This window comes from Ammospiza caudacuta, chromosome 17, assembly GCF_027887145.1.
Source record: "Ammospiza caudacuta isolate bAmmCau1 chromosome 17, bAmmCau1.pri, whole genome shotgun sequence".
NCBI classification, from domain to species: domain Eukaryota; kingdom Metazoa; phylum Chordata; class Aves; order Passeriformes; family Passerellidae; genus Ammospiza; species Ammospiza caudacuta.
In genome coordinates this window covers 11,086,434-11,112,705 of record NC_080609.1, presented here as the reverse complement: position 1 = coordinate 11,112,705, position 26,272 = coordinate 11,086,434, and the positions used below count along the sequence as shown (strand labels likewise).

General features: G+C 38.2%; 1 protein-coding gene across 1 annotated transcript in view; it reads right to left on the bottom strand.

Moving 5' to 3' along the window:
- Positions 1-26,272, bottom strand: part of TRRAP (transformation/transcription domain associated protein) — a 75,405-nt gene that overhangs the window by 13,949 nt on the left and 35,184 nt on the right. The window contains exons 42-65 of the mRNA XM_058816359.1: positions 26,082-26,216; positions 25,797-25,907; positions 24,811-24,957; positions 24,287-24,500; positions 23,464-23,589; positions 21,696-21,842; positions 20,338-20,540; positions 19,540-19,661; positions 18,503-18,716; positions 17,562-17,741; positions 17,095-17,241; positions 16,358-16,477; positions 15,775-16,062; positions 15,081-15,218; positions 14,587-14,699; positions 13,942-14,077; positions 11,406-11,597; positions 9,326-9,521; positions 8,439-8,704; positions 7,655-7,755; positions 5,308-5,509; positions 4,041-4,205; positions 2,004-2,094; positions 470-669 (exon numbers count right to left, since the gene is read on the bottom strand). Coding sequence (XP_058672342.1) covers positions 470-669; positions 2,004-2,094; positions 4,041-4,205; positions 5,308-5,509; positions 7,655-7,755; positions 8,439-8,704; positions 9,326-9,521; positions 11,406-11,597; positions 13,942-14,077; positions 14,587-14,699; positions 15,081-15,218; positions 15,775-16,062; positions 16,358-16,477; positions 17,095-17,241; positions 17,562-17,741; positions 18,503-18,716; positions 19,540-19,661; positions 20,338-20,540; positions 21,696-21,842; positions 23,464-23,589; positions 24,287-24,500; positions 24,811-24,957; positions 25,797-25,907; positions 26,082-26,216 — 3,954 coding nt within the window. The remainder of the gene's footprint in view (positions 1-469; positions 670-2,003; positions 2,095-4,040; positions 4,206-5,307; positions 5,510-7,654; positions 7,756-8,438; positions 8,705-9,325; positions 9,522-11,405; positions 11,598-13,941; positions 14,078-14,586; positions 14,700-15,080; positions 15,219-15,774; positions 16,063-16,357; positions 16,478-17,094; positions 17,242-17,561; positions 17,742-18,502; positions 18,717-19,539; positions 19,662-20,337; positions 20,541-21,695; positions 21,843-23,463; positions 23,590-24,286; positions 24,501-24,810; positions 24,958-25,796; positions 25,908-26,081; positions 26,217-26,272) is intronic.

Sequence of the window (26,272 nt, the reverse complement as noted above, 5' to 3'; positions counted from 1 at the left end):
AAAGGTGATATGAGGAAACCTTCAAATAAACACTGTGCTAGGCAGAGAGAACAGAGTAGTCCAACACTTTGAGAGGCAAGGAACAGCAGAGTGGCAGGTCCATCTGCTCTCTATTGCAATGCAAATTTCAGGTAATAATCACCACCTGTCACAGACCATCAGATCAAGAAGGAAACTGGTATCTCTGAGACTTAATGTGAGAATATACATTTTCAGTCAGTATGAGCACCAGCTTAAATCCTAGAGGCATTCATCACATTAACAGTTCTGCAAAACCCCTGTACTGCTTCCATAAATAACCAAGATCCTGAAACTCCAATCAGAACAGTCAGTTCTACAAACATCAGTTTACTAATCATAACAAACAGTTATGCTTTGATGTTTAAAATTAATTCTGGGTAAATATTTTGCAGTTAACTTTCCCTTAGATGATCCATACATTCATTCAAGGTGCATTGAAGCCAAATACCTCCTCATGCCAATTCTCTCTGAACCAGACCATCTGATCCACAATGCCTTCCAGGGAGGACAGAAGGGTTGGATGCAATTCCCTCTGCATGTGCATGATCCTGCTGCATCTCCACATTGGGGCAGTGGCTCTGATGGGCCCAGGGTCTGAGGCAGAGTGGGACTGATTTCCAACTGAACTTGGCTGCTGTTGCCCTGAATCTGGAAAGTGAACATTAAAAAGGAAATAAGAATGACCTTTCATGAACTTGATATACATCTGCTTGAAATAAAATAATTTGTTCCAAGAACTGGCTTGAGATTTACATTAAATATTAATTATGTATTCCTTACTCAGTTTCAGAAAGAATTTTTTTAGAAAGAAAATTGGGGTTTTTTAGAGAAAACTCTGCACCAAATGTTATTTAGTGGTACAGACTTCCCAACATTAAAGCAAAATAAATACTCTTCAACCTATACTCTTGAAGTAACAGACATTGTTTCATATTCAAATTATTTGAATTATGGGCAATTTTTTCCCTTCCCTTTTGGGGAGACCTTTCACACATAACTAAAGAATAAATGTGTTGATGCCAACAACAGAAACTGTCATAGTCTGTATCTTTTAGCACAAACCATCTCTAGCATGACAACTCCATCAGACAGCGATTAAGCAGTTTTGCTTTATCAGATGATCCCCAAAAACTCACACAACCCACCCACCCAGCAGTGGTTTTTGGCAGAACCTACAGGGAAATATTTTAATATTGCTGGAAAAGAATAAATTATGAGGGTATGTGGGCATCTCGTTCTGCAAAAGAGTACCCAAACAAAAATAAAACATTATTTAATTAGTGCCCTTTCACAATTTTATACAGAAGTTTAGTGAACTAATTCCCAAATGGAAAGGGCAATTAAATAAACAATGTACTTTGTAATAAAGAACACAGAACTGAAATGAGAGTTCTTCAAGTAGCTCTCCCAGGATTCCCAGGAAATTATGTGGGACAAAAGAACAACTAAATTCTGTGGAATCATTTGACATAACTGTTCCAGATGTGATTTGTTCTTGGGAAAACAGTTGTGCAAGTTGCTGAATGCTTTCCCCATCTCCCAAACATTTCTCAAAGCCAACATTGCTTTTATGAGCATTGAGATGCTCATTTTACTTTAAAAATTACCACAAGAAGTTATTATGGAGATACAATTTTTTAAAGTGTGGCTCCTAAATAATGTTCTACTTTTCCACAAATTTATCAAGAACATTCAGTAAAGAACATGCGATTCTCAATAACTAAGGTGACATGAGAATGAAAGAGATGGAACTCCTCTTGGTGAATATTTTATACAAGAAAATTCAAGACAGCTCAAGCCATCTGCAGGTTTAACTCCACAGAAATAAACCAATACAAGCAGAGCTTATCAAGAGTTTTCTTCCTTAGCTTTGCTAAGTTGGTATATTTTCTGGAGAATCTGTTTTTCTGTAATATCCAGTGAAACTTGACCTAACAATTAAGTTCCAAAGAGCCCAACAATTCCTTGAGGACCAAACTCACCGCTCTTGTAGCGCTCTCGCTGTTCTATCTTCAAGGTCAAATAGAGGGTCCTGATAGGGAAATAAACAGCCTGGGGGTAGACTCTTCCCACCTATTTGGAGATACACATTTCTCAGTTAAGGAATACTGACTACAGATCACATCAACACAGAGAGGTTCTCTTGTAAATGAGTCCAATTCAGCAATAATCAGCTCTTTGTGTTAAATAACAGCTTATGGAAATTAAAGATTCTTTCAGTAACAGGAACCCGAAGAGGATGAATTGGTAGCTCCCTGCACACACTGTTAAGACGTTACCTAATTGGGGTTTCCAGATCATATTGCCTAATAAACCTGAAAGCAGCATAATGTCAGAGCTCCAGCTGGGCCAGCTCAAAGATCTTACTCATGTGCATAATGGAAGAAAAACAGACCTAATGACAGCAGTTAGTCTTTAAATTAGGCCACAATTCCCAGCAAGCCCCACCATACTTGATAAGAAAGCCCATTAGAGAGTAACTCTACTCCACCTAATTGTGGCACTTAATGTAAGGGGATATCAACTGCACCCAAAAATAAAACCAGGATTTTATGGCTTCCATTAAAAAAAACAACCCTAAAGAGATGTTGACATTCAGCATCCCATTTAAATCTGTAAATCTCAGTATCTATTAAAGGAAAGAAACCATGTGTCTACTACCTGCAGTAGAGCACATCTTAAGACAGCATTCGGGGCTTCTTGAGCCACAATTTTACTAAATCATAGATCCTTTCTCCATCCAAATGGATATGGTAAGTGGTGGAAATGTAGCAATGGGATTGAAGCATTCAGTAATCTGATATTTATGACAGATCACTAACCTAACACACACATGCTTCATGCTGTAAGTCAAAAGCTATTTGAAGAGAATTTTGGAGTTTTAAAGCAGTAACACAGAAAATATGGTATTTTTTAATTTCATACTTTTTCTACGTACCTAAAGTTTAAAGGTAAGACAAACAGGAGTATCTGTGATATTTACAAGTCTAAGCTCCAACTAGTGTATGACTTCGAGCAAACACTCACTTCTACAAATTTTATACAGATCTCAACAAATAAAGTGTCTACAAAGTGATGAAATGAGTATTTTCTGCCAGAAGACAGTAGAGCACACTGGTGTTGCCAGACAATACCAAGCAACACCCATCAAAGTTTGCCTTATCTGCTTTGGCATGTTAAGCTGCCTGGCAGCATGGTCTCTTCAAAGTTACATTTAATTTTACGAAGAGGGAGGGAAGGGAACATGAGCACATCTGCACACACAGACATATCCAGAGCTGTGTACACCCATGCCAACACAAACGGACATTCTCTAGCTACAAAAACTCACATTCTCAGAGGTCTAAATAAGCAAAGACAGGGGATAGGATAAAAGGAGCTCAGTCTCACAGGATCATAGAATACCCTGAACTGGAAGGGACCTGCAGGGTCAGAAATTCCAGATCTCAAAAACCAAGAAGGGAGGAAAGAAAGGAGTTCTGTGAGGAATTCAGCACAACAGTTGTCCTGTGCCAGTTTCCAGGAAACAGTGGAGCAGTGCGGGCCTGGAATTCAGGTATTGTGGGAGCTTCCCGTGGCCACCTGTGCATTAATGGGACTTCACTGTTTTATATCAACCTGAATGAACAAACACCAAAACACTTCCAGACAGTTTGCTCTTTAGCTACTAAAGCTAACCAAGCTTTACTCCTACATTACAAGTATTTTTAACTATGTATTTTATGTGTTCTATATAATTCACAAAAATACATTAAATAGAATTCCACAGGGAGAGCTATAATGCCTTATACAAATAAGGATACGATTTCACTGGATTTAATCTCAATAAGTAAAAGTCAGTATGAAATTTAAAATATCCTGCTTAAAGGCAGAAATTGCCATTTTTTAACACATCAACAGTTGCAAACAATACCATTTTTAAAGCTTGGCATTTTTGCAATCTGCTTTAAAAAATATTTGTGCATCACCTCACAAATGAAGCTTACAGACAAAAAGGAATTAGGGATTATCTCCAGTACCTGACTGATGAGGTTGAGGAGGAGTTTGCCCTCTGAGCCAACCAGGCAGGTCAGCAGCTGTGGGATCCAGGCCAGCCACTGGATGGGTGGGACACCAATACAATACTTGTCCACTGCATCTGCCAAGGTGTTCTTATCATCATCAAAACTCAGCAGCCAAAGAACCTAGGAGAGAATTTCAAGAGGATCTCTCAGTGCTTAAATTTAAGCCACATCAATCATTACGATGCACAAAAGCAGAGATATTTTATTAATATGACTGTGTAGTCCTTGAAAGTGTTAAAGCTGCCTCAGAGACAAGAGCTTACATTCATTGTGCCTGACCAATGCTATTTTTTCCTCAGAAATAATATTTAAAGGATGTAAAAACTAAATGTAAGTGTACTCCTTACTATGAAGGCAGAAAAGAGCAAATGAATATAACTGCACTCCAGAAATTCTTTGGGGTTTTGGCTGGGCATGTGGATAAAAATTTAGGCAATTTTACAGAACCTAAAATATGCAACTCAGATAAATGAACCTTGATACAAAAAGTTGATTATTTCTTTGGGTGTTCTTAATTATTTTAACTGTCCACCCCTAGTTTAATTTAAATTAAATATATTAAACATTGACTAAAAATCATTAACTATTATGCAACCAGACAGGGAGAATAATAAATTTCAGAGTGCTGTTGAGGCCACCTTTTTAATCTCAGACAATATTTTCTGTGCTTGTTTCATGGTCAGAACAGATTGTCTTCCCTGGTCTGGTACAATTTTTCAATTTTCTTCATGAGAGAGATTAAATATCCCCAAACTGAGAAACATACAACACAAATTGCTTTTTTTGGCCGAAATTTTGCTGAATTTCAGAGTAAAACTGTACAGAAAATGCTTATCTGGAATAAAATATAATACTTAGGTAAACCTCAATATTATTTATCCATAGTAATTATAAACAGACCTCAAACTATGTTGCTTTTTAAAGCACCAAAGGATGCCTTTTTGCAAGTATTGCAACACATTGTGTAGTAGAAATGCTGGATGTGATTTGCCCTTTTCCTCCTACAGGAAGGTTCCACATTTAAAGGAAAATCCAGACATCCCACTGACATAAAAAATCCCAAAATTAATTATGAGCAACCACACACAGCCCCCTCTATCTAAATGAAAGCTTTGCCTGAGTAACTCTCTCTCTAATTGCAAAAACTTGAGCACTGAACATCATCCCAGCCCTTCCCAAGGAGGTGAAGCTCTGGGTGTTGTTTTAACCCCCCAGACCTCACCTTTGCTAGGTATTTCCTGGACTTGCTCTCGTTCTGGTGGCGGCAGGCGTGCAGGTAGCAGGTGATGGCAGACACCCCCAGGTGGAGCTGCCTCTCCTTCACAAAGATGTTCTCCAGGTAATCCCCCCACATGGCCCACGCCTTCACCAGCACGTCATGCATTTGCACAGCTGCAGAAAAAGCTTTGTTTGCTTCCTCAGACCTGTGTGGTGACAAGTAGGAATATGAGTTTTATATAATTTAGTAGCTGCTTGCTGGTGTAAGTCAGATTTCTGATAGGGCAAGCAATTAGTTTCTTAATACTCAGTGATACCGTTTAAATAAGGTCCCTTACAACTGTTTTGTCATTGCTTTCCTTGCAGTTCAGCACCAACAAAAGTAAATGCTGCAACATGAAAACAGTTTCTTAAGTACTAAAAATCTCACATATTCCCTTAAAAAAAAGAAAAAAAAACTCCCAGTGCACCACTTTGGGAGAAAGAAGAACAAAAAATAATACAAGGGAAATGAAGCAAAATCATTTAAACATGCTACTCCACTGGGCAAAAAAGGAGTAAAGCAACATTAGGAAGATGTTATTTAAATTATCTTTTAGAGGAAGGCATCTTATTTAACTTGTTTTTCAGACAAGTCACGAAAAACTTTACAACCAACATTTTCTGGAAGCAGTCAGTTCCTCATCCCACCAGCTGTAAAAGTTTCTTTTTTTCAGCAGGAAAAGTGAAGGAATTTGAAGGTTAATCACACAGTTCTGGGTAACCAAAAGATTGTTTGTTACTTCTGAGGTTTTCTCCATGTTTCCTCAAGTGTCACAAGTCCAAAATTTAGCATAATTCATCCCAGTATATATACAGCCCTTGAATCTATGTTATTTCTTAGGCATAAAAATAAAGGATGAGAAAACTCACGTAAGCATCACCAAAATAAAGAAACCTTAAGTTTTTCAAGACTCTTTATGAACAGAAAGAGCTTCACTTCTCCCTTGCAGAATAAGCATTGAAATAGCCAATATCAAAGTAACATGATGCTTGTTTGACTCATTTTTTAAATTACCTGTAATATATTTTTAACATAACAATATTAGCTTGGGAAATTATAATACTAAATTAAAATGACCAGCTACTGAGGCATAACTCTAGAATGGAAAACAGCTTTGTCTGTCATGTGTTAGTTTTTGTGCTACATTAATGTCCTTGCTTTCAGAAGCTCCCTGCACCCTGGATGAAGGTTTGAAGTGAGCCAGCCCAGCAGCAGCCTGATGGATGACTCTGTATCACTACTGCTCCTTTATAAAAAAGGAACTTCCCTGACCGTTTTCCTTTCTCCCACTCTACAATCCATCACTCTTGACACCTGAGGTGATTTTTTTAAAATGGTTTCTATCACCTTGGCCAGCCAATGGGCAGCACAGGAGGATGCAGGAGCAGAGGTGACCTTTAACTTCAGTTTCTTTGACACACAGGTAATCAATCAGCAGTCCCATTTTCAGGTTCAACACTGCCACTGGTCCTAACAGAAACCTTCCTAAATTCCTGACCTCAACTGTAGTGCTAAAAAATGCTTGTGTGGTTTTTGGCAAGATTAAGAAACTCTAAGTACATCAGAACCATGTTTTTAACCAGAAACCTTTATCCATTTAATCCTGAAGGAACAAACAGACACAATTCTCTGCAAGAATTTTTAAAAATTTAACAATATAGGGGAGGCACACTTTCTTCTCTTTACATCTCAACTACAATTAAGCCAGTGACCATATAAAAGCCCACTGTACTTTCCATCCAAGTAATTGCAGTCTGCCTATTTAAAATCCTCTCTTGTATCCACAGAAGAAGATATTCATCATTTCCTGACTTGAATTGCTATGTGAGGTTGCAGTGTACAGCTTGAGACCTGATGGATTTCATTCTATAAGTGGCCACAATGCAGTGATAAAGGAATTATTCCACCCACATGTAACACATAACAAAATTGTCATTAAATCCCATCCCCACTAAGTGCTCTTGAAATCTGAAGGGGTCTTTTTGGCATTACCAAACAAAATTTGATTGATGAGCTATTTATTTATTGAATTAAAGAGAGATCTTCCTCAGAACAGTAAAATGCCTATCAGTGGAAAGCAAAACCATTTCTTCTTCTGTCCTACAAGGCTTCGATATAGGACCAATCATTACATCTCCAAACTGCAAAGGAACTCTCACAGATACTTTTACTTTCTTACACAGCAGTGAGAAATTTTACGCTGGTATAAAGACAGGGAATGGCTTTTCTGCTCAAATACTGTGTTGAATACTTCAACTACATTTTTTTTCAGATGTGTGCTAGTGCTTCTTGCAGCCAGCATACTCACTTGTTAATCTGTGCCAAGAACATTCCTTTTAAAGCATAAAACTCTGCAGTCATCTCCTTGGTGAAGTACTTCAGATTGGTTGATTCAATAACTTCAAGACCCTGTTAAACAAGCCTTAGTGAGAAAAGTCTTTTGAGAGGGAAGGCTTTGTTAAATGAAAGTGCTATAAAACAACAGCCAGAATATTATCTTGAAATTTAAACAGCATGACTTTCAAGCATTTTGTTTTAATTTTAAAAAGTACAGACTGACAATTTTAAGTTTCCACTGGCCTATGGAAACCAACTACTACAGGCAACATTTAGCAGGTTATCTTCCCACCTTGTTTATGTTACAATTATACTTATGTTATATTACAAGGTTCATTTGCTGGTCACCCACGTGCCAGTGGGTTTTGCCTAAAATCACGTTTTTTCCTTTTCAACACATACAATGTTACTTCAATTTGACTGCATCCATCACTCATGAGTCAGACACTCAGTGTTGTTTTTTCCTATTACAAATAATGCCATTTTCAAAGTCCTTCCATTTATCCCTCTTGTAATATTTAAATAAATGTACTCCCGCTTTACTTCTGGGTCAGCTAATTTTTAATATATTCACAGTGGACATTAACTACTTTGGACTGCCAGCATGACTCAAAGCAACACTCCCTGCAGGCTATAACACGGCCAAGGCAACTCAGCCCCTGCTCTGGATACAGGCAGCTTGTTTAGATCAATGCATCTGACGGCTCGTGGGGTTACAGGACCCAACAACAGCTTCAGGAGCAAAGCTGCCCTACCTGCATGCACTCATTTTTGCCCATGACTCCAGCCAGCTGCAGGTAGCACTTGACCTGCTGGCGGATCTTCTGGAAGCAGTCGACGATGGGCACGGTGGGGATGGTGTGGATGCGGCTCAGGATGTCCAGGGCCACGTTGACCAGCCCTTGCTTGCGCGCGATCTTCCCGTACTGGATGATGGCCGAGGCCGAGGCGTGCACGCCCAGCATGGCGTTGTTGGAGCTGGGGTCGTGCTGGGAGCTGTTCTCATAGGCAGTCACAATGGCTGGGAAGGCAAGGTGAGATGTGTGCCATTGGAAATGGTGTTACACAGAGGGCAGCACCTCACACAGCAACACACATGACTTAAGATGGGGATGACTTAGGACAATCAAGCATTTCAATGAAAATTGAATAAAATCTACAATTCACCAAAATCAGCCACCAAGAACTAAGGTCTTTGTGGCATTCACATTCTCTGAAAAATCCCTTCCCTGGATTTTTCTCCTGGGAAGCTGAGAAGCCTCAGAAAAAGGAAAACAATTCCTATCTCATTTGCTTCTCCTGTGTTGTCTAATGCGTGGAATGTGTTTGGAGATTGCTTCATTGATTTCTCGTGTGAGTTATTTTCACTCATTGGCCAATCAGTGCCAAGCTGTGTTGGGACTCTGAAGAGAGTCATGAGTTTTTTTTATTATCTTTTTAGCATTCTTAGGGATCCTTTCTGTATTCTTTAGTATAGTATAGTATTCTTTAATATACTATAGTATCATAAAATAATAAATTTGCCTTCTGAGGACATGAAGAAAGATTCATCATTCCTCCCTGCCACAGGGATCCCTGCAAATACAATATGTGTTGTCTGGAAAATTCTATGATGAATACATGCTGGACCAGGCAGACTTACCCTGGTAATGATGCTGTCTCCACATGAAAATGCTGCTCCAGTGGGATAAATCATCTGACACAATAGGTAACCTGTTCCTCCAAGTCTTGACAACAGTCTTCATATCATGTAAGCTGTTGTTCCTCCCCAGGTTAGTTGGTTGCAGTCCTGCGTTTATTTGGGCTGCTTCCTGAAGTTCAATTATTTGCTGTGCTGCCTAGAAAACATCCACAATATAAATAAGGACCAAACAGAAGATGGCAGCAGTCTCGAACCCACTAAAGGCAGCAGACAGTTTGTTAAAACTTCAACCACCTGAAGAAAAGGCCCACAAACTTTAATGGAATTTAATTACCTGTAGTACAATAAAGCCAGTGTAGTATTCTCTAAGCTACCACTTGGCAGATAACAGCTGTATTCACTGTTAATCAACCAAATGAGATAACTACGTGAGAAAAAAAGGCAGTCCAAATTTATAGAGTGAAATCTCTTGAAACAAAATAAATTAAAGTAATATTTTCTTACAATCATCTCAGTATCAGCTCTCACAATAGCTTAACCTTCATCCTACACCCATTCATCACATAAATTTAATTTTCTCATGGGTATTTAATCACATACTATCTGATATTTTAAAAAAAGTAATTACTGCAGTGCAAATTCGAGGCTGCATTTGTACCTCTGTCAGTCACTGACTAATTTATCATTTCTTCACAAGGGATATATACCTATTAGATTGTTTTAAAAGCTTGTTTTAATTGACATCTGAAAGCACTTAAATACTTTATTTAGCAATATTAATCTTTTCCTGCTGCAGATGCTGCCATTCTTGAGGAGGGGAGCGGGGGCAATTTGAGATATGGGTGAAATCCTATCAGGAAGGAACTGCATTCATTGAGAAGCCATCTAATGGTATTGTGTGAGCTCACAAATTGTACTTATTTACTTGAAAACTTCTTCTGAATATGGAGAAAACTTCCATATTCATTCACTTTATCTGATGCATCAATTTATACTATAAAAATTCAAAGGTATGAGCTGCTGTGTGAGGTCTACCCACAGGAACAATCATTTTATAGAAGCCCCTTCATATATGGCATAGATTGGTTATGAATCACACACACAGAATGAAACCACTGATCTTAAACAGAATCACAGAGGCCTCTGTATCAAAGACAACTCAAAGCAAAGTCCTGTGCACTTCCACAGGCAGGGCTCAGTGTCAGATCTCTGAGCAATGGCCCATCAAGAAATTATCCATTATGAAAACTGAGCTATTCCACAATTTCTCCCCTGGAGATGAAGGGTTCCCTCCACAGGAACAAGAGCTTTGTCAGGTATATATTTATAGAGTATCTAAACAGGGACAAAGCCTAAATGTCACATGAATGGAATGTTTTGCCTAAATCCCACACTGCCAAGCCCAGCACGATCTGCCTCAGCCCCACTTCCACACTGGTTCCACACAGATCAGAGCAGACAAGGTTCATTTTGAAGAACCTTCTGAAAGTAACTCTGGGCCAAATCAGAATTTTTAAAGATGGATTTAGGCATCTACTTCTGTCTGATTATACTTGTCAATAAAACATCTACTCTCAAAAATTCTTCTCTTACAGTTGCAAAATTAATTTTTTACATGATTAAATAATGGAGAAAACAACGGGGTGTTGATATTTTATACACTTCAAAAGGAAACAGAAATCCATTTTTGTTATGGTAAAATGTGTGTGAAAGTTTCAAAGGACACAACCATTTGTTTCTCACCATGTAAAACATGTTATTTCATTTCATTTAACAGTTAAACTAAATTTCCATATAATCAGAATTGTGCCAGGTGCTCCCCAAAAATATTTCTGGATATCTGAAAAAAGGTGGGTTTAATCACTTACAAGCTCTTCCTGATAAGCAACAAGTACTTTGAAGAAACAGAAACACACATTCTGCAACTTCGAACAAAAATACCGCGACGCAAAAACTATCAGTACTATATATATATCTATATCTATATATTATATACACTAAAATATTTCACACTTGAAGCTTTTAACAGTTCTGAGACCTGCTACTGGAGGACACCTGGAGCTGAGAGCTCTGCTGTTACCTGGAGCAGGGGGGTGTGGACGTGGGACACGACGTGGGGCAGGCGCCGCCACTCGCGGATGGCCAGGCTGCTCGCCATCTCCACCAGGCGCTCGATGAAGTTCAGCTGCTGCTCCTCGGGGTGGCAGATGGCCAGGTACCCCCTGTACATGTTCACCTTCCAGGCCATCTCCTTTGGACAACTCAGCTCCACCTGGTCGTGGAATAGGAAAAACATCCAGTAAAGATCGTTCCTACTCAAGCAGTTAACATTTTTAAGCTTTCTTAAATAAACAACTTTGATGTTTTAAAAATAATCTCATTTTTTAAAAACATCAGACTGAAGTATTAATATTTATGTCCCTAGAGGAGTTTCAGCTCTCCTAAAGTTACTGGCAAGGGCAGGCTAGCACCTCAATTGCCAATTCAGCACAAGAGAAGAAGTGCCCATGCCCAAGCTGCTGCTGGGGTATTTTTATTCTGACAACTGTAATGCATCTCAAAGAGCTGAGCCAGCCCAAAGCAGCCCTGCCACAGGAGCAGGATGGTCACAGCAAACAATTCACCCTGCACAAAGTCAGAAGATGCTTTCAGCAGATAACACACACTAAGTCTGAAATGCTTCAGGGGCTCTAGAACATGTAATGGCAACTTCTCACCTAAAAGGATCCTGTGCCTAACTGTCCCACATCATGCAGCATTGTACTCCTTGTCTGCTCTAGGGCATTGCTAAGTTTATGAAAATAAACAGCTTATATTTGTGATATAGAATCACAACCAACTTCTCATTTATGTTCAAGTAATTCCTGAGCACAGGTGTAAAGTCAGGTCACATAAATTTATAATTCATAAAATAATTTTATAAAATAATTTTAAACCATTTCCTCAGAACTCTGGAACAGTAGAAATAAGGCGACTAAACCAAGCAAAGCACTTGAATTGTGCAGCACATGAATTCTGTGAGCACTTTACAGCAAACTTGCACTGAGCCAATGCTCACCAGCTGATGCTGCAGGCCTTTAATCTACAACTTTCTCACCTCTTTTTCCTTCACTTTACATCAAGCTCTTTATGGTTTCATGTGCAACACAGAAATCCCCCTGCATTATCCTCCTGCTGATAAACTGTATGGTGACCATCACAATTGTTATTCCTGTTATCCTCAACTGACTTTTACGCCTGAACCAGCAAAGAGAAAGTGCCAGGTAGCATCCTTACACTTACACAGTGAAAATAATCTCCTTCTTTATTATGTTATCTACTGGATCATTAAACACAATGGCAGTGTGAGCAAATGGAAATGAGTCTTGGGTCCTATCAAAGGCTACTTGCTGTTTTAATAGCTCAACTTTAATGAGTAGATTATTAAAAATCTTTCACAAAGATTTACAAAAACTGATAGATATTTGCCATCATCCCTGGCCTCTCTTGTGGATCAACCATGGAACTTGACAAAAAACAGCAACATTAAAGAATATCAATAAAATTGGAGTAGTGAGGTACAGCAGCATAGAATCAATTATTCTTTCAGATCCCAATATTTATGCAAACGTGTGCTGACACTTTTACAAGAACCTGAGTAGAGTCACAAAGGCTCCATTTATGGCTTCAGCAGCATCTTCTCCTCAGTCATAAAATAAATGTCTCATTACTGAAAATACTTCATTTAATACAACTGCAGCTACAGCATATCAGCACTTACTCAGGGTTGTCACTTCCACTCAACTTGCAATTGTCCAAAACCAGAAGCTGTCAGATATGATCTATTTCACTCTCTTCAAGCTCAAGGCTTATAATATACTGTACAATATAGTTCTTATTTTAGGCTTTAAAGCTTTCTCATATATTTCTATACTTAGCCTCTGAAGTTGCATACTTAAATAGGACATAGAATACTAAGTGTTATAAGAACAAAAGAAATTAATTAAAATGTAAATAGTACCCATAAGACAGTTTTTGTTGCATGTGCAGTTTGCTGCTTAGACATTTGGCTTCACATTGTATTTTAAATATGCACTTCACCCTTTCATTGCAAATTCTGGCATCTTTAGCACAGTAATTCCAGTATTGCCCCACTGTATACAATAGTGCATTAAAGATCTGCAATCTCCTTTCCACCTGCGATTTAATACAGCATTCTCACCTTTTAGATTTCAGCTTTACATCTGGTTAATGTTTCTATACTACCTCATCAGATGAGCAACTCTACCTACCATGAACAGAGAATATATTTCCTTAAAATTAAAGCAAAAGAGAAAAACCAAATCTAAGAAAAACCAAATCAAAACACAAACTCCCCCCCATGTTTTCCATCTTGTTTAGATTAGTGACACCTTAGAGAAAACTTAAAAAAATTCCAATCTACTGGCAGCTCCAACAGAAGTCTGCCATTGGCCCCAGGAAGCTCAAGATGTCCATGCAGCCTGGCTGTCCTAGCAGCCTCAAGAGCAATAACCACCAGCTTATTCTCATGGGATGGTTCCTAAAACAGTCAGAATGAAGACACCCAAGGCAGGATGAGGAGAAACTAAACATGAGCACAAAAAGCCCTGACTCACCTGCACCAGAGCCTCCTTCATAGCAATCCAGTTTGAGACCCTCCACGCACACTTCAGCACCAGGTAAGGGTTTATGTGACCTTTGGACTGGCCATATTCTGTCAAAGGCTCCCACTGGTTCAACTCTTTTGAGCAACTAAGAAAATTAAAGGCAGTGTCAATTTTGTTACCAAAAAAACTCCAAAAACTTCAATAAAAGTGACAATAAATGTTTGTGTATCAGAATATTATCTGCATATTTGTTTGTCTACAAACAGCTTTGCAAGCACTGCAGAAGTTTTATCCAGATGGGAAGACTTTTTTTATTTATTTATTATCAGTTATAATACAGAAATCTGTGAACAGGGAAGAGCTGCATTTTGTGTCTCCCAGAACAACCATTTCAAATAGGAAAAACAAATTTTAACTCCAGTCTGTTTCCACCAATAGCAAATTACATTTTTACAGCAATTCAGGCATATCACTTCTGAGGCTCTGTTAAGGGAATACAAAATAGCTTTTTTTATTCCCTCAGGTTTTCTCTGTATCTGAGCTAAGTCCTGAGGTAAGCTTATTCTCATAACTAATGCTTTAAACCAAGAGCAGGGTATTTTGCCTCTATTGCAGAGTAAAAATATTTGTTCCACATTAGCTTCCAAGTCTTACCGAATCCAGTGGTCTTCCCAGAGCTGGTACTCAGGAAAGATGGAAGGGGAAGCATTGCTCCTTTCATGCTCTTTTTTAGCCTTCTCCATTGCTTTTTCATAAGTTTCTTGTGCCTAAAGAAAATTCAACCATTCCAGGTTTCCATCTGCTACGTACACAATAACTCAATACTCTTTTATTTTTAAGAACAAGTGATAAGAAAACCTTCACAGACTTGAAAAAAAGAAGTCAAGTGTGTTAAATTCATTCCTGAATATAGCTATTATTTGACAGCTTGACAAATGTCATGAAAATCTGATGGGTGTGCACAAAAATTTCACCTCACCTCAGTATTAAAAGGCCTCAAACTACTACTGTAGACAGCAGAGAAGCCATGGCATTTCCATTTTAGAAGACTGAAGTTAATAATTAATATTCAGAAGTCTTTTCTGCTGACCAGAATATTTATCCTGACAGTAGAACTACTCAGATAATTACTAAAATCAAGACTGTACCTGTTCAAAAAAGCCATGCTGTTCATAGGCAATGGCTGTTGCTGTCTCTGGGAATTTGCAGCGTTTCTGCCACAGCCCAGCCCACATATCCTCCTCTTGCAACAAAGAGTAGAGCTCAGCAAGGGAATCCAGGATTTCCTGCAAGGTTAAGAACACATATTTCTCCACAGTTAAGCTGTCTTTATAAAGCATAGTAGGTAGCAAACCCCATGTTCTACACTGAGACAAGCTAAGAAAGACATGGAAACAGAGAAGGGCTTACAAAACTTATTAAAATTCTCTTTAAAACTCTACAAGAGAAGAAATTAGTAAGAACCATGTACTGAAAACAACACTGCATGACAAAAACATCCTAAGGCTTGTACGCTGACTCTTGCCTATCTTCCCTAACACAACAGATCAAATCATAAAAAAACAAAATTTTTAAACAAGTCAATAATACAATAGGACAAGAGGAAACAGCTTCAAGTTGCACCAGGGGAGGTTTAGATTTGGTATTATGAAAAATGTCTTTACTGGAAAGGTTGTAAAGCAGCAGAACAGGCTGCCCTGGGTAGTGCTAGAGTCACTGTCCTTGGTGGTATTTAAAATACATGTAAAATGTGACACTGGGGACATGGTTTAGTGGAGGACTTGTCAGTGTTAGGTTTTTCTCTTCATGTTTCACAAGGTATTTCAATAAATATAACACTACCTGTTGAGGAGGGGTTATGCTTTCCTGCTCATAAAATTCTGTTGTCTGTTTAGGCTTAATCTGCAGACTGAGTCCTTTTTCAAAGGCTTGATGTTCCAGCATGAGTGTGGAACGAAACCAGAGGTTGTGAGTTTTCCCCAAGTATTTCAGGACACAAGGTCTGATGGGAATGGGAGGAACACACTGTGACATTGCTTCCACAAAGCAGTTCAGGGCACTTGGCTGGCAATCTCTCTGCACCTGATGGCTTCCACTGCACAAGAAAGGGCTTATTTCACCTGCTAGAGCCTAGAAGAAAAAACACCATATTATCTGTCTATTCAGATTCTTCAATTAGAGTAATCAGATTTAACATCTCTCTAGTACAGGAAAAAAACCCTTCAATAAGTATATTTGTCTTTGTAAAATGAAAGGCCCTATTTCTTTCAAAAGATGTATTGATACAGGCACACAGCATTCAACAGGCTGAGAATGGCAAACATCTCAAAGCTAGTGAACAAAGTCACCACACAAACACATTTTCCTGGAACAGCAGTCATTTACAAAGAGGAATCTGCAAATGGAGAGAGAGAAAGGTTCTCACATGTTGCTGTCTGTCAGACAAGATTTTCCAAAGTCGTGAAAATAGCTGTATCCAAGTCTTCTCTGCCAAAGGTGTAGAAATATGACATAACTGAACAAAGGCACTCAGCAATGCTCCCGTCTGGAAACAGACAGACGTACAGAAACAGGAAAATACAATTAATCCTGTGGCAAAACAGTTCAGTTATACAGTTGATTCAGTAGTAATACTAATGTCTTTTCAACAAAAATTTAATCCTATTTTCATGTTGATCAAGACTCTGATTCATTACTGCAACCATCAAAAAAACAAGGAAAAATGGAAGATGTTGATCATCTTGGTAATAGGAATAATCAGGCTAATTGGATAGAGCTGTTGCTAGTGTGGAGTTATTTAAACATAGCTTTCAGCTAAATTATTTTCTTAGACATTATGTAACCGTAAGATGATGATACACATTTTTGATCCTATACCCTGTGTTTGTCATCACTATTTTCTGAAATGCATTGTTAAAATACACTTAGAAGGTGGATGATATTTAATTTTGTAGGAAGGGGATACAGTAATAACTAGCAATGAAGTGAAGGCTTAAGCATTTTTTACCATAAGACACTACAGATTATAAGAGATGTCTAAATAAGAAAACTAAGCTAAAAAATGAGAAATGTGAGATATAAAAAGGAAAAAAAAACAAAACATTTCAGATCAGTTTGAAGTTTCAGGATTAAAGTGGTTTGTCACCAACAACCTGCACCCACCTTCACTTCCCGCAGGGAGTCGAGGAATTTGTCGTGCCGGTTGGTCAGCATGTGCAGCTGGTTGCCAATATCCTTCTCTGAAAGCTCCTTCGTTTTGGGAGTGCTGGTCTGATCTCCTGGAGCCAATTCAATGTCTATTTCAACATCCTACACAGAAATAAACAACACAGTACGTAAAAATAGGCGCCTTCTGTGTACTCTTGCTTGTTTTCCACAATAGAAAACATCCTCCTGATCAATTTAATTCAGGCCTCACTGTTTTGTTCTTCGGGTTTAGATCTGTAATTGCCTAGAGTGTTGAATGAATGAATGGGAGTTCTGAGAGACCCACGCATGCTTAAACCACAGGAGACATGAACAACCTGCACACATCATCACTCGTTCTCCAAAGGTGTCTGGCGAGAAACTAGGAAGAGCCGAATTCCATCAGAGAGATTGCTTTCTCCACAGTATTCTCCATCAGTTACCTCCTCTTTGGATTCGCTGTTCTCCCTCTCCCGAGGCTCCTGCTTGACGTGAGTGACCATGGCAAAGGCTGCCCTGTCGTGGCTGTCAGCAAGGTTGATGACATTGGTGATGGAGGGCAGCATGGCCCCCTGGCAGCTGGTGCCAATCGTGGTGTTCCTCTCACACACTGCCAAAAGCAGCTGCCATGTGGAGAAGTAACAAGAGTTTTTGAACATATATTTTACTGCAGAACTTCAAAGAAAGCATCACTATGGTTTAATATTTAAAAAGAAGATAAAAGTTGCAATAGTAAGTTTAAGGCCTATTTATCACCTTTATTAATAGAATCTCCTAGGCCTAAAGGCTAGGAGACTCTATTAATTTTGTACTTTTTAGCACATATATTAAGTGTCCTCAATCTGCTAATAAATACAGACTTTTTTACCCTAAAATGGACGTTCATAGTCACCTTAAATTCATGCTTTAATATGCATATTGTTAAAATAAAAGGTTTTTTCCCATTTTATTTTAAATAACCCAGGCAAAGATGCAATTTCATTTCAATGCAATCCCACCTAACAGCTGTCATACTGTTAGGAAACATTCCAGCTTTAACAGTTTTCTTGAAACCTTCTCCTACAAAAATTCTTGGGTTTTTTTCCTTAGTCATTATCAATTATAAGAGATTGTTTTCCTTAAGAAGTATTAACCTGGTCATTATTTGGCAGAGAAAACAGATTTAAACATTTATATAAAGCCACTTCCCAAGCATCAGCATTTCACTGTTTAGCTTTTTTAAGCACCACAGGTGCTGAGGCTGCAGACTTGGTATTTTCAGCATTGATACAGACAATACACTCTACAGAACACACACCATACAGTGCCTTTACACCCAACAAGAAAAAATAAGGAATAAAGCACTTATCTAATTGCATGTAACTGATACAAGCAGTTTCCCTACCTCGATGCACTGCTTTATCCAGAAGTGATTTCCCATTGCCTCCCAGTTCTGGGAGCAGGTCACATACAGCAAGCGCTCGTACACGCGACGTTTCATGGAATTGTCAAAGACCTCAAAGAACTTGGCTCGGATGAGTGGCTGGGCACAGCGCAAACCAGAGAGAAAAGCTGGCTCCAGTTTAGCTGTGAGTTCACTCCCAGAAAGGTTCTCATCCCTAAAATGAATAAAGATTAAATAACAGAGCCATTAGAAAGAGAAGACTCCTAGGTTTTGTATAAAAGCTCCAAGAAATTACATTCTGTAAAACCACACATGTGGCAAATACCCAGGTGCAGTTTTTGAGAGAAACAGCAAACATTGCTGCTTGTTGTAAAACTGCCCAGAACTATCAGAAATACTCTTTCAGGATAAAATCTTATCATAATTGTGAAACACTGAGCTACATCTGTATGCTGTTTGAAATAACAAATGGTATTGATTGATGAAACTTTCTGAGCATTGTGTGCACACCAAAGTTTTGCACAGTTAACCAGCAGAGTACAGCAGCAAAGTAACTGCAAAATAATGTGAAGCAGCAGTACATCATTAAATACCTGACATTTGTTGATAAGGTGACTATTTTAATTATTTCATTGTGATTCAAATCTTCAAGTCTACCTAGAAAAAGTTACTCTCCTGAAAGTGCAATTTACAATTAAGTTTCAAGGGAAAAGAATCTTTACATCCTATGAATGTGAAAAGACAGATCTTAGCTGTAACCACAGTCAGCTACAAGGATGCTTTGGTATCTTGGGAAAAGAAGAAGTTGGGGTGGAGGTATTTTATCAAAAGTAAAAATCCTTACTAAGGAATTCCTGTTTTCAAATTGCATTCCATAAATATGCACTGTGGTCTCAGTAGAGTGAATTGATTTTGCATTTTAGGAAAAAAAAATCCCTTAATTCAGACTAAAAGGATTGATGACATGCTATAAAGTTCATATATGGTACAAATTATGAACCAATAAGCTGCACTAAGTGATTAATTGCTATAATTACCTATAGACATAGTTAACAAGGTCTAAGAACTGAGCATTTAATTCAAGGTCTTCTGGAAAACGCTTTTCAATGTAAGTCATCATTTTCACCAGCAAAATGGACTTCTCCCGGAGAGTAGGTGTCTGTGGTAAAAGAACACATGATTAATTTTGTCAATTCATCTTAAAACATGCAGAGAACTAGCACATTCAAATTACAACTCAGCCATTCTCTACAGGACTCTGCTTCTAAAGTACTGAAAAAGAGCTTGGTAGGTCATAGTTCTTAAAAATAAAAATAACTCAAGCACTTATCCCCCTAATATATGCTGGAGAATTTTAAAATTGTGACTAAAAATAATTTTAACTTGTTCAGGGATTTAAAAATGTATATTATAAAAAGTGTGGGTCCTTTTGTACAGCACTAGGCTGTAAAGAGCTCAACTCTTTAACGAAAATATGGCAGATTGAGGAGGCCACAAAATGTTAAAGAGTAACACAATTTATACCAGCATTAGTCACCTTCCCCCTGAAGAGTCTTTCTATCCAGGTTAATGTGAAGTATATTTTAAAACTTTAAAGGAAGTTCTCCACAAAGCAGCATTTGAGATCAAACATCAAATATAAGCCTATAAAATGCCAAGTATCTATAGCTGCAGCTATTTTCATAGGGAATTAAAATAGTCTAAATACCATCAAGGACATCTAAACATATATAACAGATCATTACAAACTTCATTGTCAAAACTGATGAATTATATTGGCTAACCATAGTTATTTAGTATTTGAGAGCAATAATGACTTCATCTACTCAATTTACCTGATTAGCTGCCATTGGGGAATTGTTCTTCACCCACTCCTCCACTATTTTTACCACTGCACGAAGAATTTTGGCATCAGTGGATTTTTCAATGAGAGATGTTAGAATAGCTTGTATAAAATTTTTCCTCATTTCCATGCTCATCACAGCCAGGCGAGTTTTCACAAGATCCAGACTCAGCATTACCAGTTCACTTGTACCTGCTATGGATGCAAAAAAAGGGTTAGAGTTGTGTATTCACCTATGAACCACCTAGGAAAAAAATTTCCAGATAAGATGCTGTAATTTTAAAAATATCAGCATCATCTCTTGCCTGGAAATACATCCCCAGAGATGTGTTCAGAATTACTCCTTGACATTCCTACACAACTAAGGCAAGCCAAGGGCAGCTTTAACAACTGTCCAGTGGAAGGTGCCCCTGCCCATGGGAAGGGGTTGGAATTAGATGATCTTTAAGGTTCCTTCTAACCCAAATTATTCTATGATTCTGTGACTTCCTTCAAAATCAAATCCATTCAAAATCCTAAAGGCAAGCCTGTTTTTTCCTTTCTGCAGATCTTTAGTAGAAGGCATTACAGACCCCTAATACTGAAAAACTACAATTAACTTTGTGAAAGAAATTGTCTGTGATGCAGCTAATTCTCTAATTCTGTTCAGCTAATTTCCTGACTTGTTTATCAATGAAGTTTAATAATTTTCCAATTGTTTCTCAGCATTAATAAAATTTACAATGTTCTCAAAAATTAAATTAAGTATGGGCTGGAAATCTAACAGCAACAATTATTTCAAAGGTTACTTCAGTAGCTTATTAATTAGTAAATTACAAGGCCCTTTACCAGCACTGAGTTTTCTTCAACAAGAACATCTAATTTTTTCTAATTCATTTGACAACAGACAGCATTATACTGACTGAAAGAGATGCTAAAGCATCCACTTCCACAAGTCAATTCAAACACATTTGTTCTAATATTATAAAATAGAAAGGAGTTAAAAAAAAATAAAGTGAAAGCACAGACCAATCAAGAAAATTCAGCCCCTCTCCCCTCAACCCTCTAAAGCTTTGAAGAATTTCTGCACTTCTCTTTATGCTGCAGCTCAGCAAATGTTTCACTAACCCTTCACTGAAAAGGCTGGGCTAATAATGAAATTCATATATTAAGCAGATAACTGGAACTCATAAGTGCATTTTTAGCTCTCAATACTTCAGTAGCACTACTCACTAAGGCTGAAGTATTTTTCAACAAGTTATAATGCACACAAACCCTGCACAGTCATTTGAATCCCTTTAGAATGAAGATATTTTAATTCTTTCTAACACTTCTAATCACTAACAGATAACAGACTGCACAAGGTAATACCTGTGTTTGCTTCTGCTGCTCCTGCTGTTGCCTGTGGGTTCAGGTGTTCCCTGACCATCTTCTGCAGGGACCTCATGAAAACTGAGATCAGCCTGTCAATGTAGCTGGGGTTGTTGCTGCATGCAGATTTCAGAATCATCAGAGTCCCTAGAGATAAAAACAAGGCTTCAGGAATTGAAACTTCTTTTGGGCATGACCTGAGTAAGGTACAGATGCCATGAAAGAAGGATGGGACTACCTAGGTTACAAATATTAGAAATCTGGAGAGATTTAGAGAAAAATTTCAGTCTCAATTTCAGTCTCAACTTTAATTTTGCACTAATTAAAGTATTTCAAAGTTTTGCATACAAGTGTGTGATGAACAGCAAGGGGAAAAAGGGAGGACAGGAAGAAAGGGATTGAGAACAAATATTTCCAAGACCTTAAAAAATGCAACTACTCCTTATATTGCACATTTATGTTAGTAGCAAAAAGTAGAAAAACTTTTAAATTAGCAGGCCCAGGTTTAGTAATTAATAAATCATAACTTGGGTTTTCTAACCTAGAGACTTTATAAAAAAGTTTAATAAATCAATTTCTGTGGATTGAAGAAGTTAACTCAAGTTGACTACTTCACTCTTAAAAAGCACATACATCCTCTAAAATTATACCTCCTAAAAAAAAACCTACTGCAACTTTTTAATTCAATGTATTTACACAGCATATCTACAGAAGCATGCTCTGGTCATTGAATGGCTCCTGCCAAAGTTTTGATTTCTTTTTCTGATCAGATGGGCACAAAATTTGGCCCACAAAGCTCAGCCTCTGAGCCACAGAGTTACTACAAAATGCACCTCCTGACAGCTTGATTGTGGTGCTGCTTTTAAATGGGGTTCTGGACAAAATGTAAGAAACATCTTTCATGGTTAGTTTGATGTAAAGCACCTCCTGACATCTGACAAATAGGCAATTCCCAAGGTAAAATTACAGCCATCTACACAGCTCACAGAATACAACAGTGAAGGACATTTGCCATTTAAATCAGCAGGTTTTCCAACATTGTACAATTTCAGGTCTGTATTACCAACACAACCAGTTCTGGGCCAAACTCTATTATTCCTATATATCTCTGTCATTCTATTATGTAGCTTAGTTGTCTAGCAGTTCAGTAAGTACAAAAAAAAACAAGAAAAGAAAAGCATTTCAGCTCTTCAGAATGGGCTATGCTAAAAATTCAGATCTTGTCACTTAAAAAAGTAGTATTTTTGTAATTTCTTGATTACTGAGAGTTTAAGATCTATAAATACATAAATCTTAATACAGTACCTAAATCAGCTAATAAATGAGGCTCAAAAAATTAAAAATAAAGGCAGGAACATATAAGACTCTACACACATTCACTGAACTGTCCTGTCCTATCTCAGAGGACCTGCAGGATTTGGTTTTTTTCCATGTAAGAAGGTGCCAGTAACTTTTACTTTATTTTTTGGCTAATATCAATACTGCACCTATGTACTTTGAATACAAAAGGCTTCCACCTAGCAGATCTACAGCTCCCTCCCTCCAAAAATTGTTCCCAAGTCACTTCAGGGAGCAGACAGAACACAATGAACCCCCCTCCATTCCCTTCCTTCACAGACACGACATCCCAAGCCAATCTCTCAAGCTTGAAATGCTTCCCACAGCTTCCACTGCATCAGATCAGATTTATGGAAAAGGAAACTTGTGACAAAGACAGGACTCATTCAGGGGCATTCCCACATAGCTGCCAGGGGTGTGGGACACCCACCAAAGAGCTGGGAAGGGTTGGCATTGGTGGCCTTTTCATAATTAGTCAGTCCCTCATAAATGACCTTCCCAACTGCAGCATAAAGGCACTCCAGCTCTTCGTACTTGGAAGCCACACTTGAGGTACCTGCAGAGTTCAGAGATGTGTTTAGTTTTGGTAACACTACCCACAGAACAGGCAAAGAACAGTTACACTGTCAATGTACAGTCACTAAAACATCACTGCAGTCTTACACTGTCAACAATCTAAGGTGACATAGGCAGATCCTTCATTTATATAAAGCTCTTTATTATACCAGTATGTCTTTGATAATTCACTTCTTCTGAGTAACTCAATTTGATGAGCAGTCTTACATTACTGATTTACTTTTTGATTTACTTTTCTCCAAGAAAGTATTATCTAAATTAGCTTCTGTTAAGACACGGTGTATTACTTATTGCCTTTTTTTTTTTACACATTATCTCCCTTCCTTGTTTCAACAAAACAGCAAAACAATAACTAAAAAATTGCACTTCTGCAGCTGAAAAAAATCTAATTGCAAAAATACATTAAATTTATAGGATGCATTTCTTGAACTAAAGTTATGACAGCCACAGGTTATTAAGTTTTTATGTCAATGGATAATGATGTATTCCACATGATTACTTCTTTCAGCTTTTCCTTTCTTAATCAGAGGTTGAAAGTGTAAGCTAAAATGGACCGTTAAATGCAGGAATCATAAAACAGAATATTAGCACATTCCAAAGAGTGCTTTCATCCCACCCCTCAACCACTTAAGTAATGCAGCAATAAAGGATAAAAGGAGGGAGAAAACACCACTCACTTGGTTCTGTGGGGAAAATTCCCATCAAGCGAGACAGCAAACTGTGGACAGCCCTCAAAACCTTGGTGTTGCCACAGGTCATACAGGCTGCTACTCCTCTTTGGAGGGGCTTGAAGCTGCTCAGGATAGCAGGGGGCTGTAGCACAGTCAGCAGGAAGCTTAAGACCTCTAAGCCAGTGCAAATGTTGGCAAAGTTGGCCTGATTGGGCTGCTCCTAAAGAGAAAGCGCCCCAAAAGGCAATGAGTAAGGGTAAACAGGAATTACACAGATTACTGAACTCAGATCAAATCTTTTAAAACCTACTAAGAAAAAACCCCAAAAAATAAATAAGCCATATCAACCAGTCAGCACTGCAGCTCTACAAACTATAACCACTGCTGCAATTCACACACTTAACAACTTCTTTATTCCACTGCAAAGAAAAAATTAGTACTGCAAAAATCTATATCCAGATATGACTGGTATTCAATCATCCCACATCCCAGGGAAGCCTGAAGGCCTACAGGACCAGAATGTGACCTACCACAGTCATGAGCAGCTTATCAAACCACTGCAACTTCAGCTCTGACTTGGGCCACATGTCTGGCCTCAAAGCTGTTTTCAGAAGGTTGACACAGCGTCGAGACAGCAACTCCCCAGGGGATCCAGCAGTGTTGGAGTTGTCATTTACCTAGCAATTAATCAGAGTTAACAAAATGACACCCTTTTGGAACCAAGTCATTAATTTATTATTCATTCCATGCAAGTATGTAATTTCTTATTTCTGAAATGGATGAGCTCAAGTAGTTTTATCAGTACAGTCACACAGCATTTAATGCATAAAAAGCTGACAACTAATAGTAAACACCAGAACTGGTGCCTAAATTGCTAGCTAATTAACCCAAATCACCCATCAAAGGTGTATTTAAACAAAAGTTTCATGCTATCCTTTATTACTACAACTCTGAACATACTCAAGATAGTTAATCTTAACTGTTTGCAAGATATCCATAAACATGTGCAGCTCTTTACTCAATTCATTTTTATACTTAAGAGCACATCTATTTTGTGCAATGGACTGTGGGATATAAAATCCCATGCTACTTACCAGCTGAGTCTGCTGGATGAGCAGAAGCCATAAAATTTGCAGCCTGGAGGTACACCCAGATAATTTTTCCCATTCTAGAAAAATTAATTCCCTCCAAATTTGGTGAAAAACTTTAGATTGATATGCTGCAGGAAAGTAATTCCATGTATAGGATTTTGAAAATATAACTACAATCATTACCCCTAGATACAGTCATTCCCTATAAAACTCTCAAAATATTTTGGGATAAAGTATTCTTGACATTTAACCTAGGCAATAGAACAAGCATACATTGCAGCATCACCCAAATATGTAAATTAATCATGAAAAAGCACAGAAACATTAAAATAATCCAAGCCTAAAAGGACCTGTGTGAAAAGAGGGGTTTATGGGTTTGGCTGCTACTCCACACTGGTATCTGCATATCAGAATAACCACAGTACCTGGCAAGCAATTCTGATCAGGAAATTCACAACAGTGTCTGTGTGCTGCTTGTCAATGGGCTTGGCAAGGAGGGCATCAGCTCCTGGCAGGGACTGGCTCCGTCCAAACACCTGCATGCACACAAAACACAAAAGCCATCAGCCAGACTGAAGGAGGGAAACAACAAGAACAGATTTAAAATACTCGCTAAAGCTAAAACCAATTCAAACTAGGGAGTTTGGAGTCATGTGGAAAAAACAATTACGCTACTTAGAGTCTCTGAACAAATCCTGATTTTCTCTTACAGCACTTATTGCTCCTGTAGCTGTCCTGAATCGTTTTACTTCTTGGCCAGAATCCACAGACAATCCTCTTTTAACAGCAGATGAGGCAGAACTTGCTCCTTCTCCACTTGCACTTGAGTCCATATCTGAATCTGGCTGAAATATCAGCAATGTGCATGTTAAAAAAAAAAGTACATTAAACGGTGGAACAG